This window comes from Oryx dammah, unplaced genomic scaffold (genome assembly GCF_014754425.2).
Source record: "Oryx dammah isolate SB20612 unplaced genomic scaffold, SCBI_Odam_1.1 HiC_scaffold_29, whole genome shotgun sequence".
Lineage (NCBI taxonomy): Eukaryota > Metazoa > Chordata > Mammalia > Artiodactyla > Bovidae > Oryx > Oryx dammah.
The window spans coordinates 40,087,815-40,112,684 of NW_024070213.1; the positions used below are offsets into that span (position 1 = coordinate 40,087,815).

General features: G+C 40.2%; 1 protein-coding gene and 1 pseudogene across 1 annotated transcript in view; both read right to left on the reverse strand.

The window, feature by feature from the left end:
• Positions 1–24,870, reverse strand: part of LOC120858532 (DENN domain-containing protein 5B) — a 120,493-nt gene that overhangs the window by 15,771 nt on the left and 79,852 nt on the right. Inside the window, exons 12-14 of the mRNA XM_040234652.1 lie at positions 17,395–17,476; positions 5,922–6,050; positions 3,197–3,318 (exon numbers count right to left, since the gene is read on the reverse strand). Coding sequence (XP_040090586.1) covers positions 3,197–3,318; positions 5,922–6,050; positions 17,395–17,476 — 333 coding nt within the window. The remainder of the gene's footprint in view (positions 1–3,196; positions 3,319–5,921; positions 6,051–17,394; positions 17,477–24,870) is intronic.
• On the reverse strand, positions 7,496–11,430 carry LOC120858533 (annotated as a pseudogene).

Consider the following 24,870-nt stretch of genomic DNA (forward strand, 5'->3'; position numbering starts at 1 on the left):
ACCATTCTAACTCCATTTTCTTTGTCTGCCTCTACCAGAGACTTAGAAGACCAAAACCTACGCAACTCTGCCCAGTGAAATACTGGTCATATTTACTGAAATTTCTTAGAAAACTGTTCTTCTGGCACAGATTCTGACCCCTCTTCCTTGGCACTGCTTCCTTCTTCACGCTGGAGGGTAAACTGAGAACAGCCATCTGACCATGAGGTGATTAGCACACACTGACAACTGTCACAGAACTTGGGTCTGGGATAGCACTGCAGACTGCCTACCTCAAGACTTCTCACTGTGTAAGAAAAACAAAACTACCCGTTTGTTTAAACCATTGTTTTCTGATATTTACAACTGAAAATAACTCCTAACTGATACAAGTAAAAATTCTCCAAAGTAGGAAAGGGGACCAATGCGACAGAATAAATGCTATAATTATCAAAAACACATCTTCAATCAGTATTTCCTCCCTCTTATTGTTGCTCAGTGGCTAAGCTGTGTCTGACTCTTTATGATCCCCATGGACCGTAGCATGTCAAGTTTCCCTGTCCTTCACTATCTCCCAGAGTTTGCTCAAATTCATGTCCATTAGCATTCAGAATCAGTGAAGCTATTTAACCACCACATCCTCATTTTGCTCTTGACTTCAATCTTTCCCAGCATCAGGGTCTTTTTCAATGAGTTGACTCTCTACCAAGTGGCCAAAGTATTGGAGCTTCAACTTCAGCATTAGTCCTTCAGTGAATATTCAAGGCTGATTTCCTTTATATTGACTGGTATGATCTCCTTGCAGCCCAAGGAACTCTCAAGAGTCTTGTTAACAACACAATTTGAAAGCATCAGTTCCTTGGTGCTCAGCCTTCTTTATGGTCCAACTCTCACATCTATACATGACTACTGGAAAAACCATAGCTTTGAGTATACGGACCTTTGTCAGCAAAGTGATGTCTCTGCTTTTGAATATGCTGCCTAGGTTTGTCCCAGCTCTCCTTCCATGGAGCAAGCACTTTAATTTCATGGCTGTATTCACTGTCTTCAGTGAGGTGACTCTGGAACCCAAGAAAATAAAATCTGTCACTGCTTCCACTTTTCCCCCTTCTATTTGCCATGAAGTGATGGGACTAGATGCCATAATTTTAGTTTTTTGAATGTTGAGTTTTACACCAGCATCTTCACTCTCCTCTTTCACCTTCATCAAGAGGTTCTTTAGATTAACTTTACTTTCTGCCATTAGAGTGATATCATCTGCATATCTGAGTTTGTTGATATTTCTCCTGGCAATCTTGATTCCAGCTTATAATTCATCCAGTAAGGCATTAACTTCTATACAAGAAGTTACAGAAGTTAAATAAACAGGGTGACAATTTACAACCTTGTCTTACTTCTTTCCCAATTTTAAACCAGTCAGTTGTTCCATGTAAGTTTCTAATTGCTTCTTAAGCCACATACAGGTTTCTCAGGAGACAAGTAAGGTGGTATGGTATTCCCATCTCTTGAAGAATTTTCCACAGTTTGTTGTGATCCACACAAAGGCTTTAGTATAGTCAATGAAGCAGATTTTTTTTTTTTAATTCCCTTGCTTTCTCTATGATCCAGCGGATATTGGTAATTTGATCTCTGGTTCCTCTGCCTTTTCTAAACCCAGCTTGTACATCTAGAAATTCGCAGTTCATGTACTGCTGAAGTCTGTCTAGCTTGAAGGATTTTGAGCACAATCTTACTAGTATTGAAAATGAGTGCAACTGTATGGTAGTTTGAACATTCTTTGGCACTGCTATTCTTTGGGGCTGGAATGAAAATGGACCTTTTCCAGTCCTGTGGCTGCTATAGAATTTTTTGAATTTGCTGGCATATTGAACACAGCACTTTCAAAGCATCATCCTTTAGGATCTGAAATAGCTCAGTTGGAATTCCATCACCTCCACTAGCTTTGTTTGTAGTCACATTTCCTAAGGCCCATTTTACACTCTAGGATATCTGGCTCTAGGTAAGTGACCACAGCATCATGGTTATCTGGGTCATTGAGATCTGCAACATTCTGCAAGATTCTTAAGTCTTTCTGAATCATCAAAGTTTAATGATGTTCAGTTCAGTCACTCAGTTCTGTCCAACTCTTTGCAACCCCATGGACTGCAGCACACCAGGCTTCCCTGGCCATCACCAACTCCTGGAGCTTGCTCAAACTCATGTCCATCGAGTTGGTGATGCCATCCAACCATCTCATCCTCTGTCGTCCCCTTCTCCTCCTGCCTTCAATCTTTCCCAGCACCAGGGTCTTTTTCAGTGAGTCAGTTCTTCACAACAGGTGGCCAAAGTATTGAGTTTCAGCTTTAGCATCAGTCCTTCCAATGAATATTCAGGACTGATTTCCTTTAGGGTTGACTGGTTTGATCCCCTTGCAGTCCCAGGGACTCTCAAGAGTCTTCACCACAGTTCTAAAGCATCAATTCTTCAGCACTCAGTTTTCTTTATAGTCCAACTTTCACATCCACACATGACTACTGGAAAAAACATAGCTTTGACTAGACAGATCTTTGTTGGCAAAATAATATCTCTGCTTTTTAATATACTGTCTAGGTTGGTCATAGCTTTTCTTCCAAGGAGCAAGCATCTTTTAATTTCATGGCTGTTCAGTTACATATTTATTATTATCATATACTGATTCTTTGAATTTATGTGTTTCAGATAAGACACTGCAATGTTTAATAAAACTTTCCTCTTCACATCCACCCCATTTCCTACTGCAGGATGGGTTTTTTGGTAAGCAGACTCTGAGTCAGAAATTAGCATGAAGAATGCTGCTTCTGGTTTCAACATGTGAGGAAGAAAGGGTGGGCTGAGGCAGAAACTGAGCTCTGATGCTGTAACTCCTCAGCTGATACTACATTGAGTTCTTGGGCAGCCCAGGGATCAGGCAGGGATCCTGGCTGGCTTTAGTAGGACGGACAGCCTCAGGGAAGGTAGTTTTTTTCTTGGGTGAGACATTCCCCAAATAGCCAGGGCTGTCTTCAGGAGGTGGGGCTGCTGGGGCATAACCTTTATTGCTAAATGGAGATGGGGTAGGGCAGGGAAGGTGGGGGGAGGGGTGGATGTTACAGTGTCTGTCTCACTGAACTGTGGTATGTCTCACTTTCAAAAATATAAACTCTTATTCCATTAGTCATCTGAGCAGCACTTCACTTAACATTCACTTCTCCAGACTTACTGATAGTGGTGAAGACACTGGTGAAGCAGAAATAGTCCACAGCATTGAGGGAAAGAAGATGGTAAAGAAACTGCTCTCTTTCTTCTTCACAACGGAGAAAAGCATAACGTTTATAAAGCTTCCTAGGAAAGGATAAGACAAAGACAAAGTAATAGTAAGGTGTATTTTTCCTTATATCTTCCGCTAAAAAATACTTCCTCTTAGACAAACTATGAGTAGAAACTTCAATCTAGAAAGAACAGACAATTCATAAAAATGAATGTATATACGTTAATATTTTAACCTACTTAGTAAAGAAACAACCTCCTGTGATTTCATTTTGTCTATCAAAGTAATAAAGATTTAAAATTAATGATCAGTGCTGATGGGGGTGTATGTGGGGGATGGCAGTGAATAACAGAAAGTGTAATCTTCTGAAAATTTCAGAAAAGCAATTTGTTGGTAATATTTAAGTAATTAAAAAATAATTATTCTTTGACTTACTAATTTTATTTTAAGGACTCAGTCCTAAGGATATAATATGAAATGGCAAAGATTTACTCACAAATGTCCACTTGAATATTATTTGTAAAAAATAAAAATACTGAGTTGGTCAAAAAAGTTCATTCAGGTTTTTCCAGAGGATGGTACAGAAAAACCAAACAAAGTTTTTGGCTAACCCAATATATCATAATTTAAAATAAAGTTTAGGACTTTCCTAGTGATACAATGGATAAGAATCCACCTGCCAATGCAGGGAACACAGCTTCAGTCCCTGGGTCTGAGAAGATTTCACGTGTCACGGCGCAACTAAGCCCAGGCGCCACAAGTACTGAGCCTGAGCTCTAGAGCCTGCAAGCTGCAACGAGAGAAGCAACAGCAGTGAGAAGCCCAGGCACCACAACTAGAGAGTAGCCCCCTGCTCATGGCAACTAGAGAAAGCCAGCATGCAGAATGAAAGCTCAGTGCAGCTAAAAACAAATTTTTAAAAATTTGTTAAAAAAATAAAGTTTAAGAAGAGTTTTAACAATAACAAAACTACTACTCCCCACATCTGCTATTAATAGCCTATGGTGGATTTTTTTTTCTCATCCCATGGCTGAAGGACATTACATTCACTAAAGATAAATTTTTAAAAATATTGACTAGTTGTAATATAATCATCTATATTATAGTGTTTCGGAGATATCTTTCTGGAAAGTTTAAACCACTCTGTGTTTCAAATGTTTCATTTCAAATAAGGATTGAATTTTAACTGAGTAAGAAAAAAACTACTGCTCCCTAAAACAGTAACTTTTTATTAAGCACTTACATTTAAGCATTTCCCAAGTATTTCATAGTTATTAATATATCTAATCCTCGTGATCACATGAGAGGTAAGTCTATTAGCATTCTCCTTTTACAGATAAGGAAAAGTGATAAAATGAAGTTAAGGATCTTGCCTAAAGCCATTCAAATAGTGAATAGTAAAGGCAGTATTTGAACTCAGGCATTCAGATTTCAGAGACTTTATGACATATAAAATGTTATGGTATAATATTAACCTGAAAAAAAGGTGAACTGAATTGCAAATACAGTATAATCTTAACTAAGAGAACATGCATAGACGAAAGTACAGTAGAAAACATGTAAGATACTTAGTAGTTACCTTTATGTATAAGATTTTTAAACGATTATCATTTTCTGCTTTGTACTTTGGCCACAAAGGGCAGAAGACTTAGCAGCAGGGATAAGATGTGGGGAGTGTAGTCAGTTTTAAGAGAAGGTCAGGTTCACAGGCTGTACTTCACATCATATACTCTTTATCTAATCCATTCTTTGGATATTAAGATTCATCCTAAAATGCTCCAAGGGATAACGAACTCGACAGTGATACATACAAACTTAAAAATCACAAAAAGAACTGGGTTATGGTGGGATTCCAGCACTCTCGTGTTTGAGGTCTCTGCTGGATCCTTTGCATGCCTTTGCTCTAGAGAACCCCAAAGCCCTTAATTTTCAAATTAATTCTACTATACGTATTATCTGAATGATGCATTTCATCCAGGTTTCTGATGGAGTAAAAGGGAATCAATCAAAACAGTTAATAATTAACTAATATGCACTTGACTGGTTTACTGGTTCTACACTACTAAATGTAAGTTGGTAAGACTCTCAGAGAAAAGCTCTTTACTATGGACCTTTTTTTTGCTACTTCTGGTTTTGTTGTGATGTTCACAATAGGATACAAGGTTTACATAAATTCAACCCATCTTTTGGATATTTCCCTTGTGGCTCAGCTGATAAAGCTTCCCTTGTGGCTCAGCTGGTAAAGATTCTGCCTGCAATGTGGGAAACCTGGGTTCAATCCTTGCATTGGGAAGATCCCCTGGAGAAGGGAAAGGTTACCCGTTCCAGTATTCTGGCCTGGAGAATTCCATGGACTATACAGTCCATGGGGTCGCAAAGAATTGGACACAACTGAGCCATTTTCACTTTTTGGATGTTACCATCAACCTGTGGGACTACTTTGCTTTTTTTTCTGAAAAAGGTAACACCATCTGCCTCTGGCTATGGAATCTGTACCCTCCCATATACAATCAAATAGGAAGTCATGACATCTGAAACATGTGCCTGTTAGAAAGGAAGACTGCATGTACACAGGAGTGAACAACTCATGCTGAAGAAGGCAGCCTGTCAGTCTATGCAATTTATTTTGTAAGCACACAGGTCATAGAAACAGAAATGCCTCGAGGCCACCTCTTACTTTGTGAGCAGCTGGTTAGAGAGCAACTGCTTGAGATGCTGGGACAAGAGCTTCTTTTCTAGAGACAATCTTATCCATGCTCGAGCTCGTCCGACATCAGTCTTGATCTCACTCATGTTTTGAATATGCCTAAAGAATAGTAAAACAACAAAGATGTAAATCTTAAGGCTAACGTTGAACTGGGAAAGAACTGAAGAATTACAGCACTTCACACAGAAAAGTTATTTTCTACTTAGAGGAAACAATAGGCCACACACCATTTATGCTGATTAAACTTTAAGTGTCCCATCTGAATCATGAAATTAGTCCCACATCAGAATTACCATTACAACATGACCATACAGACAATATCCTAAGATAAAGCATTTAACACTCATTTACTCTTTCAGGTTTTATTTTGTTCTTGTTCCATGCTTGCAGATACATATAAACTGGCAATTGGTTATCCCTGACCCTCAGAAAAATAAAAGTAATAAAACAGGCTGAATATTCATGCTCTTACTCAAAATAATTGTTCTACAGTTAAGTCTCTGCTACAATTTTAATTCACTGAATCATTTTTCAAATTGCCCTGACAACATCTGGAAAATATGAAATTCCATTTTCTATGGCATTAGAAGAAAAGCTGTATTATACTAATAAATTCAAAATTCTTAAAAATTTGAAAGACTTAGGATACTGTGTGCCCACAAACAAAATTGTGTGATAAACCTCCAAATGAATGTTACATATATGTATAAATTGGTATTCTGTGTTGAAGTTGATGCTATGCCCAGCAGGACTGAATTAATCTTCCTAAATGATTCCCCTCCTAGGGGGAAAGAAGGATTGAGCAGGAAGGACAAACCTAAGGGACAGGGTAATTACAGAAACAGTACAATGAGTCACTGAAAAGTCTTTGTGATTGTGACCCACCATCCTTTCCTTTGATTTTTTTTTTTTAAGTATAGAATGACTTATCTCAGCTGTAATAAATATTGCAGACTCTTTGATGATTCCAGCATTCGGAATAAGGAATAGCCTCCTTGTAAAACACATCTCTCCCCCTGCCCAGTTTTACTGAGATATAATTGACACACAACATATAAGGTACACAACATAATGATTTGACTTATATTGATTATGAAATAATGATCACAATAGGTTTAGTGAACATCTACCATTTCTTATAGATACATTAAAGACAGTTTTTTTCCTTGTGATTAGAATTTTTACGATTTACTCTTAACAACTTTCATTTACATTGTACAGGAGTGTAGTGTTGTCATGTTGCACGACACATTACATCCCTCGATTCAGTTCAGTCGCTCAGTCGTGTCCGACTCTTTGCGACCCCGTGAATCGCAGCACGCCAGGCCTCCCTGTCCATCACCAACTCCCGGAGTTCACTCAGACTCACGTCCATCGAGTCAGTGATGCCATCCAGCCATCTCATCCTCTGTCTTCCCTTTCTCCTCCTGCGCCCAATCCCTCCCAGCATCAGAGTCTTTTCCAATGAGTCAACTCCTCGCATGAGGTGGTCAAAGTACTGGAGTTTCAGCTTTAGCATCACTCCTTCCAAAGAAATCCCAGGGCTGATCTCCTTCAGAATGGACTGGTTGGATCTCCTTGCAGTCCAAGGGACTCTCAAGAGTCTTCTCCAACACATTACATCCCTACTAAGTACTTAAAACTCAGAGTTTACACTTTTTGACTGCCTTCAGATGATCTCCCTCCACCCCACCTTGGCCTCTGGTGATCACAAACCTGATCTCTTTTTCTGTGAACTTGTTTGTTTTTGCAGTATAACTGACCCACAACACTATGTTAGTTTCTGCTACACAACAGTGATTTGATTTCTATACATTTCAAAAAGATCACTATAAGTCTAGCTGTCATCTGTCATCATACAACAGTATTACATAGTTATTGTCTATATTCCCCACACTACATTTCATACCTGTGACTAATTTATTTTGTTAACTGAAAGTTAGTACCTCAATCTTCCTCATTTATTTCTCTCCTCTCCCCAGGCCCCTTTCCTCTTAGCAGCCACCTGTTTTCTGTATCTATGACTGATTATGTTTATTCATTCATTTTCTTTTTTAGATTCCACATATAAGTGACATCATGCAGGATTTCTCTTCACTTAGCATAATGCCCTCTAGGTCCACCCATGTTATAATACACACATTCTTACTTCTCTCCTTCCCTCCTTCTCTCTCAATCCCTGGATGTAAAAGATTTAGCCTCTCAATCCAGGGCACTGACATATGATCAAACACTCTTTTTTTATTCCTATTTGCTGGTTTAATGACAGGGGACTGAGGCGGGGCATCCTATCTGCTGCTTGGTTTCCATTCAAGGGGGACATTTGAGGAAGCCAAGACATGGGGGGCGGGTGTGGGCAGCCTGGAAGTTCCATCCAGGGATGACCAGGAATATCAAAGGGCACTGAGGCTGGTGCAGAAGCACTGGGCCTTCCTCCTGAGTTCTGAGGAGCCTGCTGACAGCCATGGCCCACTGAGGCCTACCACTGGCCCTCCCTATGGTCCTCTAACTCCAGTCATCTGGGAAGAGCCAGGACAGATGAAGAGCCACTCGTCTTTCTTCCACTAGGGCTCAGTTTTCTGGACAGAAGCTGGCTCACTGGTTGCTGGGGATGGTCACAGTGTGATTCTCCAGTGCTCGTGGTTGAAGAATGTAACTGGGCCCAAGGCAGCCATGGCACAGCGTGGCCAGAGCCCGGAGCCGGTATTGTGATGCTGATGGTTATGGTCCCAAGGTCCTCCTGAAATGGGGTCAGACAGTGGGAAGGACAGACAGGCCAAGGTGGGTTGGGGTGGGGACCAGGTGCTCAGGGCTCAGAGCATGTGGCGTTCACCCACTTGTCGGTCCCTTTGTACTCGAAGCCCACTCTCTTCATCAGCTCATCAGCCTCTGTGGGGCCTGGGCTACCACAGATGTAGGGGATGGGCTGGGGATTCTCACAATCGATCTGGTGCAGCAGTGGGGTAAAGATGCACCCGGCCTGCTGGAGCTCGTCACTGCGCACAAAGTGCATCTGGCTTCCACTGAAGATGTCCAGGATGAGGTGTGCTCATATGCATCAGGGAGCTTCACGTTCTTGTATCTGTTACTGTAAGTCACGTCCAGCTCTGACTCCTCAGGGTTGAAGAACATGCCAGGCTTCTTGGTCATCATCTTGGCATACATGGCCTCCTTGGGCTGCACACGGATTACCAGTTCATTGCGTTTGCATTGCTGCTAGAAGACATCACCAGCCATGTTTAGGAACTGCAGACACACCTCGGTCTTGTGCTAATTCAGGGCTCTGCCGCAGCACAGTATGAAAGGCAGCCCGTCCCACCTCTCATTCCTCACAGAGAACATAAAAGCCGCAAAGGTGTCAGTAGTGGACCCACGGGGCACACTGGGGTCCTCTGGGTACCCTCTGGTGGCCTCACCTTCTTCAGTGGAGTTCTCCATATACTGGCTCAGAACCACATTGCTCACCTGCCCCTTTGATATACATTTCAACACCTTGACTTTATCATCATGGATGTCATCTGAGTTGGTGGAGGCAGGCTTCTCCATGGCCACCAGACACAGGATCTGGAGGAGGGGATTTTGCATCACCTCCCGGATGATCCTAAATTCACTGAAGTAGCTCCATCGGCCATCAGTGCCAAATAGCTCCTTGAAGGCTCCATGCAGGCAACGTTGTCATGGTTCCAGATGGGGCCTGAAGTTCCTGTTGACAAAACCTCAGCACCATGAGGTTCTGGACCACCTCCTTGCCCAGGCAGTGGTCAATGCAGTAGATCTGGTTTTCACAAAACAGGGAGGCTGCGTAGTCGGACAGCTGGTTGGAAATATGCAGGTCCCTCCCAAAGATCTTCTCCATGATGATACGGTTCTGTCTGGCTCACGCAGGTGTCATGGATGTTCTTGGTGATGGTCCTGTAGCCACTGGGGGGCAAGGCCAGGTAGAAGAGGCATTGGCCTGTGGACCCTGGTGGAGAGCGTTCATGCCACTGTTGAGGTGCTCCTAGGAAGCCACGTCATCATACTGGCTGGCCATGTAGGAGTTTGGGCAAAGAACTCCTCCAGCTTGGGCTCCTTCTCTGGGGTGGGCTCACTCTGCTTGCAGATGTTGGCCACTGTGAAGTGGGAGTGGGTGTAGCCCACAATGAAGGTATCTTTTGGCAGAAGCCATCCTGGAACAGCCACCAGATGGAGGGACAGATCTTCCTCTTGAAGAGGATATGTACATATTAAGATATACTGTCCCTGATTGATGGAAAGAATTGCTTTGGTACAGCTCTTCCTGCAGTATCCCACACGCCTGAGCTGGCTCAGAGCCACCTGCTCTGCCATGATGCTCTCTGCGCTGGGTGCCTGGCTATGGGTCACCTGGGGTCCCCAGTACTGCCCTTCCATGTCTGGGATGCCTTGTGAGTCCTCATGTGTTTGCACGTGTCTCTCCCGCCACCCCCCTTCCTCCTGAGGTTTGGTTTTCTCATGTGTCCTGGGCAGAGGGTTCCATTTCTGCAGTGTGGTCATGCCCCTCGATCCCAGTTGTGGGCCAACCTTCTTCAGTGCACCCCCTACCCCCTGCTAAGGTCACCTGCTCAGGTCAAACCAGCCCTATTAGGCAGCCTCTCGGTGGCTATTCCCCCAGCAGGGGCAGAGTGAAGGGAGGCTCGCAGCTGCAGCTTCCTGTCTAGGGCAGACTCCCTGGTGTCTGATCAAACACTTTTGATAAACAAAATGTAAAATAAAGCATTATCACATCACACGAGAGGCTTAAAGAAGTGGCTGAAAAACACGTCAGAATGAGGAGATAAAAGAAAATTCTGTTGACATTTTCGTGTTAACCAACCTCACCTCATCTCTAAGAATTTTTCTCAGAAATTATGACAGACTTAATTTATCTTTAAAGGGCTAAGACCATTACACATGGTCACAAATGAGAAAAACTGAGGTCAGGCAAGCCCCATTTACACCCTGATTATGGTGGTGGCAGCAGTGGTGAGCACTGGACAACCCACGTGGGCACAGCCAATATAAGCCTAGGAAACAGCACTGGTTGTTCCTCAACCCTGACATTGCCCAGATGAAACAGCTGACTAAAAGCAACACTGGGAAATGCTCAGGTATTTACCACTTAAAGTTCCACAGTACTTACAAGGTCCCCCTATGAGCTCAGTGCTGGGTAAGAGTTCACAGGATCCAGGTATACCATGTTGTCAAAGTGTATCCACCCAAAATGAATCTATATGAAGTTTGGTAAGTACTTATGTTGTATAATCTTTCCCTAAGTATTCTTACTGCTCTAACATAGTAAAATCTACTGAAATTAGTTTTATGATGGTCTTTAACTGGAGACATAATAGCTCAAGAATGTCAAAATGGGATATAATAATCTGAACAACAATGTATGGTTAAGGAAAATGGGCAGGATTGGAATACATTAAGTGAAATGTATTTTCTTTAGGTGGCTATTAGCATTCCCCTCATAAAAATGTTTGCACTATTTTTTTTTGGCAGGAGGCACGGGCATCAAGAGATGAGGCCACCAGACTCTTCTCAAGCCCTTTGTTGACCGACACTAGGGAAATTTCTTTGCCTAAAAGACTGCTTCCTAATGTAATTAATTGCTTTGTTGCAGAATCTTCAAAAGCTCACAGGATATCACCTGAATTGCTCAAGCTTGCATTCAAGGCCCATGAAGCCTTGGCCTCAACATATTTTCCTATTAAAAAATTCTACTCCAAGCAGTTAACTCATAGACTCTGTGTTTTATTACCCGAAGTACTTACTTTCTTTGAGCTTCCTTATTTGATTCTATTCATGTTTGAAATCCCAGCTTCTTCTAGAAAGCTTTCCTTGACCTTGACAGCCTTCAATGATCTAATTTATGAAGTTCTATAGTCTAATTCACATTTATCATGCACTGTCTGCTATTTTATCATTTTCTCCTGGTATACATATTTCTCATTTTGACAAAAGCTTCCTGAGAATGACGAGCCCAATACTTCTTACTAGCCTTGCATCCCTGTTTGTTCCCTATAAGGCCTAATGTATATTAGAAGCTCAGAAAGCTGTTGCTTTGTAAAAGTCTATATCTAATTTTATGCTTTAAAACAATTTATGCTGTCATTAAACTTTAAATCTTTTAAAATTTTTTCTGTATAGTTATACCATTCGAATCTGTTTTTAATTGGAATAATTTTTATTATAGGTAACTATAATGACATTCATCATAATATTCTAGAAGTTATTACTTCTAAAATAGATCCTGTTAATTCGCAGTAAAGTATATATAGTGTGTGGTTTAAATACCTTATTTACTTTATGTGTTTCCAACCCTGGTACAAAGCTTTCTAATTTTTATGTATTCTGTCTTACCTGATTGTCACAATATCTAGTGAGAGGGAGACCATCATTATTTCACTTCAAAGATGAGGAAACTGAGATTCGTCGAGACTAAGTGACCCACCCAAGACCTCAGAGGTAATACATATTATTCTATAGATGCCACTCATTTTCTACCAAGCATTTCTTCATGGTACTCACATTCTTGGAGAAGTTCTCCCTCTTCAGACCCAGAAGAAACAACTCCAGGTACCACCATGACCAGTGCTCCTTATCCATCAGCTAGAACTGAATGGATAAGCAGCATCTACCTGATCTAAGTTGAGTCAATACGATTTTCTCGCACAAACTGGAAAAACCAAGTCAGTCTTTGCTGAATGCTTAAAATAAGACAGGTGTCAAGGCCAGGGCTTGGGAGAGCATGTTCACAGTGAAGCAGAAAAGGAGGGAAAGGGGCAGAGGAGAGGAGAAGCACGCACAAGTGGAGGTAAAAGCAGGGACAATTTACTTCCAGTGAGATGGACAAAGCTGTTTCCAATCCAGCAACATTTCTTGGGCTTGGATTCTGGGAAATACCCTTGCATATCTCCCATAAAGTGAAGTGAAGTTGCTCAGTCGTGTCCGACTCTTTGCGACCCCGTCCATGGGATTCTCCAGGCAAGAATACTGGAGTGGGTTGCCATTTCCTTCTCCAGGGGATCTTCCCGACCCAGGGATCGAACCCAGGTCTCCCGCATTGGAGGCAGACACTTTAACCTCTGAGCCACCAAATCCTCCCTTAAATCCTCCTTTTTCCTGAAGCTAGTTTGAACAGGCTTCTGTTGCCTAAAACTGAATGATTCTTGAGAGCAGAAGCAACTAAGTTTGAATCCACATTTCCCAAATCCAAAACTGGTCTTTATTTCACTGTTATCACCGGTGAAAGCCAGTAATATTTATTAGAGAAATTAAGGAATTAGCCAATTTTAGTTTAAGCCCACACCCTGTAGACATAAAAATTCCTCAAATATTCCTTCCTAGGGTAACAAAATTAATCATGCTTATTTTAACCTTAGTGGAGAATAAAGCTGATGCTCACAAGCACATATGCAAACATTATTTATAATAAGATAAAAGTGACCATCCAGTTTACTGTCAAGTAATTTATTCCCATCTTTATAGGAAAACCAAATACTTCTAAGATATACTTAAGACATCCTGCTCATTTGTTGACATATTCAGAATATCTATACTTAGATAACAGTACTAACAATCTCCTCAATCATGTAATATTCTACTATACCCCTCATTATTAATTACATTTTGTCATTAACAATAAAAGTTGGTTTGAATGTCTAGATGATATATGCATAGCTACTCTGGAAAGAAATTAGTAATAATGATAATGACACAGTAATACTCCTCTCTTCTATGTAGATAATCTGTATAATTATATATTGTCCCAAGCCTTTCTCTTTGGAAGAAAAGAAATCATTCTATTATTGACAGTACAGTGATACCGAGTATCTATGAAAGTCCTGGGAAATTGTCAGAGATACTAAGATAAAGGGGATAGCCTGTAGACACATCTGTCCTGGACTCATGCCAGCTGCTGAGCAATCTGGTACCAAGACTCTTGACAACTACAGAGACTCAAAAGTCTCTAAACTGCCCATGTCTTTGCCTCAAGACAGAAATTTGGGAGACAGGAGGTACTGGCAGGGCACGAGGCCAATAGAGTATGAACTCTGATATCTATGTAATCTAATCTTTAGAAAACAAGGTTTTTTTTTTTGTTTGTTTATCTGTCAAAGTTTAGCATATTACTTAGGTATTTCTCTTTAAGGAAAAAGGTCCACATGAACTATCTAGATTGCAACTAGGGATTACAATGAAGATCTTGCCTAAGAACTTAGAAACAGAAATAAGCACATCCACTGAGATATAAGTAAATATATAATGAATAAGGGGCTTCCCTGGTGGCTCAGTGGTGAAGAATCTGCCTGCTAATGCAGGAGACTAGGGTTTGATTCTTGGGTCTGGAAGAGCCCCTGGAGAAGAAAATGGCAAACCACTCCAGTATTCTTGCCTGGGAAATCCACTGTATACTTAATACTTTTTCCTCTGTAATTAATAAATTCTTGGGGAAAATACTTTTGAGACTATGCAAATATTCTTGTTTCAGCTTAGATGCTTCAAGCACTGATTTTTCTAATTCATTCTTCTATATTTATTAATTGGAGTGCTTCTGTAAAAAAGTTGTTCCACTGTATTCACTTATTTAACTATTATTATTGGAAAAGGCTCTTGGATATTCATTTTATTACTACTGTAAATTACTTTTTTTGCTCAAATTGTTTTAGCTTTGGCCATTTGGAGCTCTTTCAGGCTGGCTCCTCTATGTCTTTATTATGTGATCCCATACTTTCTGATGGAGAAGGCAATGGCAATCCACTCCAGTACTCTTGCCTGGAAAATCCCATAGACGGAGGAGCCTGGTAGGCTGCAGTCCATGGGGTCGCTAAAGAGTCGGACACGACTGAGTGACTTCACTTTCACTTTTCACTTTCATGCATTGGAGAAGGCAATGGCACCCTACTCCAGTGTTCTTGCCTGGAGAATCCCAGGGATGGGGGAGCCTGGTGGGCTTCTGTCTATGGGGTCGCACAGAGTCGGACACGACTGAAGTGACTTAGCAGCATACTTTCTGAGCACTTCCTTACTTTTTGGCCTTACCAAAGATGCACTTGGTTCATTCTGTATTTTCCCTTCCTCAATTCCTGGAATCAATCACTTCTCTAGATAGCCATGGTTCCTTTCATTGGAGAATGGTATCCAGAACCCAATCTGTGGGCAATAGCTGTGCTCACTATTGCTGGGGTATTACTACTTCTAGGCTGTCTCAGTGGAAAGAGCCTGGAAATGTATCAGTGACTGCCCAGAGTAGGAAGCTAGGAGAGGGGCAGATGCAAAAGCAGTAGCACAAGGGGGTGATAGAACTGTTCTGCATCACAATTGTGTTTTTATGAAAACATATACGACTACACACCAAGAATGAATTTCACTGTATATACATTTAATATACATATTATTACAATAATATACATATTATTTATTTATTTAAGCAAAACCCCAAACAAAAATCACTAGGATGTGAAGGGAACCCCGAATGGAATACACGGTTAACAAATAAATCTAACACTGTTACAAATGAATAATAAGACCACACTGAAGGGAGTGGAGAAAAAAAGAAGAAATCTAAATTTTGGAAAACAGTATTTTGACTGGATACTGAAAGGTTAATGACAAAACTGAGCTGTGCAAACACTGTGCTTAGTTAGTACCTCTGCTTCTTACAGGAGGGTGAGGCAGCAATTTCAAAACTACCTTACAGGTTGCACAAATAAGTGAATATATTGCAGAAAATGAGAGCCAGGTTTCTCATAGTTTGAAAAAAAATTACAAATAAGGGAGGCTAGAATGATCCCTGTGGTACAGAACTGGAATCAGGGATATCATTATGAATTTATGGTCTTAAAAATTGTATAAAAATACACACACACATACAAATAAATATAGAAACAGAAATAAATATAGATGTATATGTATGGATGAGTGCACAAACATACATTTATTTCCAGGACAATTTTGAGTGCTTTACATTTATTAACTCATTGAATACTTATACCAAAATTTTTAAGAGAAACACTATTATTTAATAGGTGAGGAAACTGGGAATATGAGCAATTGCCTTTGGCTACAGAGCCTAGTATGCGGCAGAGTTAAAACAGCACCACTTGTGGGCTGGTACCACAGTCTGAGCTCTCAATCAGCACGCTAGACTGCCTTTTATCAAATGAAGGGAGTTTATCAAGGCTGGACACCCCTCCCCAAACAAAACCAACAACATAAAGGAGATAAAAGTAAATATGCAGGAAACTGGAAGGAGTAGGGTAGCCTTATGTAACGTGATCATCTCCTAATTAGGTTTTAGAAGTTTGGTCCTTGAGGCCACTGCTGCAAAGCTCTCAACAATCATCACCTTAAACTGATGGCTACTGTGAAATCAAGGCATAACACGTGTGGTTTTATGTTTCCACTAAGATGTGGGGAGTGCATTCCCCTCATAGTTAGAACTATTCATCTATTGCTGACCTCAAAAGGAATCGTAAGCCACATGAGGACAACTACATTTCATCTATCAAGCAATAAGAGCACTTAAGATATAAATATGGAAACAGATTCAGAAAACAAAATCCAACATTTACTGAACTCTTAGGATAAGCCAAGAACTTCTTGAAACTTTTATAATGGACTAACTTGTTTAAGTCTCATGAGCTAGACAACTGTTTTTATTTTTATTTGAGAGAAAGAATATGGGCAAACTCCAGGAGATGGTGAGGGACAGGGGGAGGCCTGGCGTGCTGCAATCCATGGGGTCACAAAGAGTTGGACACGACTTGGCAACTGAACAGCAACAAGAGAAAGAAACACTGAGACAAAGAGAAGTTACAAAAAGTGCCTGGGATCACACAGCTTGTGTGAAGTCAGGATGTGCCACTACAGTATTATGACGCTACTCATAAGTTATGCTTTTCAGTTGTAAGCCTTTGACATTAAACCCATATATTGTAAAAGTTAACTAAAAAGGACCCAAAATATTCAAAAGAAAAAACTTCTGTCTTCCTCATTCAATAAATCTATTTTAGGTATGTTGATGCCTTCTAATGACTTTTAAAACCAGTAATTGCATGTGATAATTTTCAGATTTGCATTTGCTTCAAAGGAAATCTATGTGACAGAGATTTTTCTGCTGAGTAACTTGCTATTATTTGCAGATTTTTTGGTTTATATGTGGGGATAATAAGAATTTAAGGATACTAAGAAAACAGAACAAAAGAAATTGTAAAATAATTTAGGGATATTTAAAAAACTCTTCTCAATTGCATTTTGCCTTTGGATTTAATGTCAGGAAAATCATAACAGTACAAAATTAAAATAAATGAGATTATAAAAAATGTTTTCTTCAGAATACATAGGCAAAATATACCATAGTCACATACTTGACCAATTTATATGAAAACCATGAATATTTCAAAAGTTATCACCATATGCTAGCACATATAACAAATACCTCATGTCTTGGATAAGAGAGACCCTGAGGGTTGGCAACATAACTCCTGAGTCAGATTTTCTTCTTTCTGGTCCAAGGGCAACTATGTAGAAAAATATCAGCAAAGTATTAGAAAAACAACAGTAGAGACTTAAAACAAAATCTACATGGTTCACATTCCACAAATAAATACTTTGAAGCTATTTTGATATGAACAAATGTTAAAGATAATAGAAAAGGTCAAATTTGTTTACCCAAATATTCCTACTTTATGATTACAGTAAACTAGCTATTTTCTTCCTAGTTAATATGGGGCTTTATCTGAAAATTTTAAATGAATCATAAGAACGCACATAGCAAATAAGACAATGTGTGTACATTTTGGCCAGAAGGGCCAGTCATTTTCTAAAGTTATCATTCTAATAGTTCTGAATAATTACAGGAAAGCAGTGTCTGTAAATTAACCTACTAAATACGTGAATCATCTTTGGTCTCGTTAGCTACAATCATAAAATTTTCCTTTTGAAAAACTGTTTAAAAAGAAAAACTTAAGAGTTTGGATTCTTTAGTCTGATAAGTTTCTACTTCAAGTTCAGAATCCAAGTAACAATATGTTTATCATACAAAGTGAGTAACCTAAATGGACAGTTAGAAGTATAATGTCTATGAGTCATTCTCTTATGAAGCCTGAAGAGCTAACATTTATGTAAGAAGGAAAGATTACTCTTTTATATAACAATGGCTAAACAATCAATTATTGGCTAATATATTGTAGTTGGGCTTCCCTGGTAGCTCAGTGGTGCCAATGTGGGAGACTCAGAATCTTCCCTGGGTCAGGAAGATCCCCTGGAAAAGGAAATGGCAGCCCACTCCAGTATTCTTGCCTGGGAAATCCCATGGACAGAGGAGCCTGGTGGGCTGCAGTCCATGGGGTTGCAAAGAGTCAGATATGACTTAGGGACTAAACAGTAACAACAATATTGTTGGAGTGCTCAATCTCACTGTAAGTGAGATTCTGTGGAGTTCAGTGCCCTTTATTTCTATTTCCTCATCTGTAAATGAAAATGAAACTGCAACATCACACTTGGCAAATACATCATAAAATGAGAATTAAGGATGAGGGTTTTCACTGTATATTAAACTTACATTTTCTCAGTTTTTAGACACATTCTACTTTCGGGGGCTAGGCTACAATATCGGAACACGTAAGTTTATATGAAGCTGGCACTGAAGGAAGACAGAACATTTTGGTGGATAAGGATCTGCAAGATTTTGGCACTTGATGCAAGAAGCTCAACTGACACTTGGCAGGTATAATGTAAGTGAACACTGATGGAGTTGCCAGGACAAAAAGAATGTAGCCAGACCAACCTAAAGGCAGTTCTTTTGAGGGCCTGCCGTACCAAGTAGGTAATAAATAGGGCATCTGTCTTGGCAGTCTGTGGAGGGAGTTTTCGATGGGTCACTGAAAACACTGGTTGATCTCAATACCCAACAGGTAATAGATACGGAAGACACTATTTCAGAGATTTGCAGGCAATATGCTGTTTGTCTTCCTGTTTGAGACTATTACCACTTAAGTGTGTTAATTAATGAAAGCACATCCCTCTTATTGGAGAGAAAGTGAAATGCCTCAGAGAATGCCTCTACACCCTAGATGATTAGATAGCATGTAAGATGGCCACACATGTGGTAAGAATGGGTTGAGAAGAGAAAAAGAAAAAGACTGAGGCAGGAGAAAGGGGCTGAGTTACCATAATCTGGCAACTTGAGCAGAGGAAGACAGGACAATAGAAGGAATCATGCCTCAGGGGGGCAGAGAACAAGTGAGGTACTAAATAACAGAGGAGCCTGACATTTAAAAAAGCAGCAGCATCCACAAAAAGAACATTCACAGGTCTAAGCATGTTCTAGGAATCCTATTTTGGAATCCTCTTTCCAAGCCACACTTCACTGATCAGTATTCCTTTTTTAAAAAATATATATATATATATATTTTAAATTAGAAGGTAATTGCTTTACAATGTTGTGTTGGTTTCTGCTGTACAAGGATGTGAATCAGCCATAAGTACACATATATCCTCTCCCTCTTCAGCCTGCCTCCCATTCCCGCCATCCCACCCCTCTAGGTCATCACAGAGCACCAGGCTGAGCTCCTAGTGCTATACAGCAACTTCCCACTAGCTATCTGTTTTATACATGGCAGTGTAGATATGTCCATACCACTTTCCCCTTCCCCCACTGTGTCCACAAGTCCATTTGCTACGTCTGCATCTCTATTCCTGCTTTGCAAAAATGTTCATCAGTACCATATTCCTTAAACACACAATATACTTTTTCATGTCTTCATGCAATTTGTTAAAGGCTTTTGCTTTTACAGTGTTTCTGTATTTTTCTCCTTGTTTATGGCCTGTTTATCACCTCAGATTGAGAGCAGTACAGCATAATGGTTAAGAAGATGGTCTTCTCAAACCCTACAGAGGAATTAATAGCTCACTGACCTCAGGTAGGTCATTTAAACCCTCTATGGTCTGTTTCATCACCTGCAAATTGAGGACAGTCACAATACCTACCTTATTCAAACAGATGTAAAACACGTATAATGGTGCCTGGCACAAAGTAAACTCTCAAAAGAAAAAAAAGGAAATTTAGTTTTAATTTTGCCTCTGTGTGAAATCTTTCCTGAATATACTTTCTCCCCTAGGCACACTGTTAGATAAGTTATTCCCTTTCTCTTGTGGGATTTTTAATACTGAACCTCTATCACAAACCAATCACAATTTAACACTTCTGTTACTCTTATTATTAAATTATATGCCTCTTGAGGCTTGGTCATATCCTATTCTTAGAATATCCAGCTGCTACTGCTGCTAAGACGCTTCAGTCATGTCCAACTCTTTGCGACCCCATAGACAGCAGCCCACTAGGCTCCTCTGTCCCTGGGATTCTCCAGGCAAGAATACTGGAGTGGGTTGCCATTTCCTTCTCCAATGCATGAAAAGTTAAAAGTGAAAGGGAAGTCGCTCAGTCGTGTCCGACTCTTAGTGACCCCATGGACTGCAGCCTACCAGGCTCCTCTGGAGGGCCCCTCAAAATGCTGAGCAAATACTCACTGAGGAAGATAAGATTATTTAGGGCCAGATGGCAGAAGCTTAAATAACGAGTTAGAAACATCCAGAAATCCTAGGGAGGGGAAAGAGATTTTGAAAAGAAATGATATGCTTCTCAGTGCTTTTTTTTGGCCACATGCTAAGGCATGTGGGATCTTACTTCCTGACCAAGGATTGAACCCGCACCCCTGCAGAAGAAGTGCAGAGTCTCAATTACTGAACCTCCAGGGAAGTTCCCTACTGCTTTTTAGTCAGTTAAGTAGAGTGACAGCGTGACGGGGTGTGTGTGTGCACTTAGTCTCTCAGTCACCTCTGACTCTTTGCGACCCCATGGACTGGAGCCCGCCAGGCTCCTCTCTGCCCATGAGATTCTCCAGGCAAGAATACTAGAGTGGGTAGCCATTTCCTTCTGCGGGGGATCTTCCCAACTGAGGAATCAAACCTGGGTCTCCTGCATTGCAGGTAGATTCTTTACCATCTGAGCCAGGGAAGCCCAGTGTAATGGTACAAATGCTAAAAGGCAGATGAGCTAGAAGTTGTTCCAGAGGCCAGCTTGTAGATGAACTAAGACAGTGGCAGCCAGTGAAAACAAAGAGGAGAAATATGCAGTGGAATTAAACAACTAGATTAAGGGTAAGCAAGACTCAAGAGTCAAAACAATATTAAGTATATAGTATTCCATAATCATCACTTTCCTTTATTTAATCTTGATTTTGCAAATAAAAAAAATGAGGCTCAAAGAGGTTAAGATATCTGCCCCCAAAATTCTATTAATTAAAAGGGGTAGAGTATTCTGATGTCATGTCCAGTGGACTGTTACATTAAGGATGACTTTCTGGCTTGCCTGACTGAGAAGAGGGTTATGATGTCATTAAGTGAAACTGACAAGAAGGAAGAAAGTATGATTGGGACAGGAGGGAGAGGTGCTAAGATAATGAGTTTGTTTCAGGAGGAGTTGAGTTTGAGGTCCCACTGGGCTATGGATGTCTAGGAACTAGGGCTGGAGATAGAGATTTATGAAAAATCTGCTAATGGGATAGATTGATGATAACAGTGCATTAGCTGTCAACAAAAAAATGCTAATGTCCTAACCCCCAGTACTTCTACAATAAATGTCTGTTGTTCAAGCCATCCCGTTTGTGGTCCTATATAATGGCAACTGCAGGAAATTTAATACAGTATTTTATTAGTAAACTTTGGAGGAAAGTTTAGAAGCCTGTGAACAAAAATGCAGATTAGGAATTAAGGAATGAGGCCATAGTTTTAATCTAGAGATCTAAAATCTAAGAAAGTTTCCATGAAGTCTCTTCTAGACAGAATAAAAATTTATAAACTATTCAAATATATATTTCTATTAGTATTTCTTCTTTTTTTTTTTTTTTACTGGCTACACCGCACAGCTTGCAGGATCTCAGTTCCCACCAGGGATTGAACCTGGGTCACATCAGTGAAAGTCTGGAATCCTAACCACTAGTTCAACAGGGAACTTCTTCTTAGTATTTCTTAATTCACTATACTCAAATGCAACAGGCTACTTTCTCCTTCAATACAAACACTGGTTTAATACTCAGCCACAGAAATGTCCTTTGTATTCTGCCTGCAAGAATGCTACCACATAGACAGCAAGTACACAGAGCATAGAGACTTCATGTATTGTTTTATAGAGTCATAATATACCCACGGGCAGGTAAGTAATTAAAGAAACTTTTGATGTAAGACCTTTAAAGAGTGACTCCAAATTCTTGGCTAGATCTAGAATAAACCATTTAAACCATAAAAACCATTTAAATAGAAATAGTCATTTCTATTCCCTTCTGCATTCTACCTCACTCCTTGCCAACTGTTTTAAAAGTACATTTAAAGTTTAGTTGAAACTTATCTGAGGATGCAAGGTTTGGAAACAACACCCATGTCTAAGCTGGTCCACATTTTAAAGGTAGAAACTTTTGGGTGATATATCAAGAATGGTCGTCTTTCTAGAATCAACTGCATTCTGAGATCCTCTCTCTAAAACAGGACTTCTAACTACCAGGTACAGTGACTTGGTCAAAATTTGATGAGGTCAAAATTAAGACAGTTTTAAAAGACATGGAGGGAACTTAAGTGCCTATTACTAAGTGAAAGAAGCCAATCTGTAAAGGCCTCATACCACATGATGTCAACTATATGACACTCTAGGTAAGGCAAGACTATGGAGACAATTAATTAAAAAGATCAGTGGTTGCCAGGGGCTAGAGGAGAGGGATGGATGAATAGGTGGAACACACGATTATTAGGACAGTGAAGTTACTCTATATTACACTATAATGTTGGATCCATGTCATTAACACGTATCTGTCTAAACCCATAGTACGTATGACACATCAAGAGTGAATCCTAATGTAAATAAACTATGGGCTTAGGGTGCTGATGTGTCGATGAAGGTTCAACAACTTAAGAAAGGTACTACTCTGGTGGAGAAGCAGGATAATGAGGGAGGTTATGCACGTGTTGGGGTGGAGGGTTTAGGGGAAATCTCTGAACCATCTGTTCAATATTGCCATGAACCTAAAACCGCTCGAAAAATAAAATCTATCAAAAAAATTTAAGACAGTCTACCCTGCTATGGTCCTCTTGCTAACACGGACTTTTTCCATTCTTCTACAATCCTTAAAATGTCTGATTCTTGTTTAGGGCTGCTTCCTGGCTCAATGCTAGTAAGAGCTGTGTTCAAATCCACTGTGAATCTCCAAGGACTTGGAGGATCTTTGCATAATATGAAGACGCATACTGTTTACTGCCATTAGTTAGGAAGCTAAGTAGTTGGCAAACAAACTATTTTTTTGGAAAAAAACAAAACACCAGATTTAAAATCATTAAAGTCAGGGAACTGCTAATTTTTGTATAATTAGAACATACTGTTTCTCAATAATGAATTTTATTTTTAAACTGATGTTTTTATATACATTTCACACTGTCATATTTTTAAGTCCTAACTTCATGGGCTGAATCATCACAAGTGTTACAGCAATATTTATTGAATCCACCCCTCCAAACAGACAGTAAATTTGATTTCAAAAGCTACACAGCTTACATTAATCCTACTTAGGATCAGTATAATATTTAGCTTATGTTTATTCTTAGATCACCAGCCCTTCACTGACACTTGGCAGTGCAGCACAATGACTGCATGAGGCTTTGACACACTCTGTATTTCTGAGCCCTGACTTGAGTTTTACTAGTGTCATTACTGACTGCCTGAAGCACCCTGCAAATGGCTGAGTCTCTGGTCTCTAGCTCAACCACCCATGATTTGGTTATTCAAAGCCATGAACTTCCTGGTGTTGCCTGGTAGCTGCTCACTCTAACAGATGGACATTCTCACACACCTGTTTAGTAGAAGTCAAATGCCCCCCTGCCTAACAAAGCTTGGTTTTGCAACATTTCATACTACAAATGTTTATTTCTTCCTAGGAATTTATTCTAATTAGGGTAAACTACCTTAAATATGGTCTTATGTCTGAATTGCTAAATTTTCTATGAACTTGGGTAAATATTAGAGATAATTTCAGGTACGCTAATGCATTTTTACTTTTTCAATAGGAAAAGGGACAAATGGACACTAGAGAATGCTTTTAAGCTTGATCTCAATCATTACAAATAGTTACATTATGGGACATTAGAACTTTGACATTCTATGTAGAGGAGGTCCAGGGCAATGGCACCCCACTCCAGTACTCTTGCCTGGAAAATGGGGTCACTAAGAGCAGGACACAACTGAGCGACTTCACTTTCACGCACTGGAGAAGGAAACGACAACCCACTCCAGTGTTCTTGCCTGGAGAATCCCAGGGACGGGGGAGCCTGGTGGGCTGCCATCTATGAGGTCGCACAGAGTCGGACACGACTGAAGCGACGCAGCAGCAGCAGCAGCAGCAGCAGGGCAATGTAGTATCCAGTTCCTATTCCTAGCTGTCTCATTGGATACATTGAAAAAGTAGGTTTCCAATAATAAACACCACTTTTAGAGTAGTATTGCCCTCTAGAGGCAGTGAGGGGAATGAAAATAGTGTGCTTCAATCATAGTTGCAATGCTTTCTTTTCCTTCTTTTTCAAAAACTATTTATCTTTTTGGCTGTGCTGGGCCTTTGGCGTGGCACATGAGATCGTCAATCCTTGTTGCTGCACGTGGGATCTGTAGCTGTGGCATGTGGGATACAGTTCCCTGAGCAGGGACTGAACCCAGGCCCTTGCATTACGGGCATGAAGTCCCAGCCACTGGACCACAGCGAAGTCTCTGCAGTGCTGTATTTCTAAAGTTAGTGGTTGGCTTATGAGTTTTTTTTTTTTTTTCAAATAAGCCTTTAAAAATATTTTTTCAATGTCTAATTCATGATTTTAGAAAATG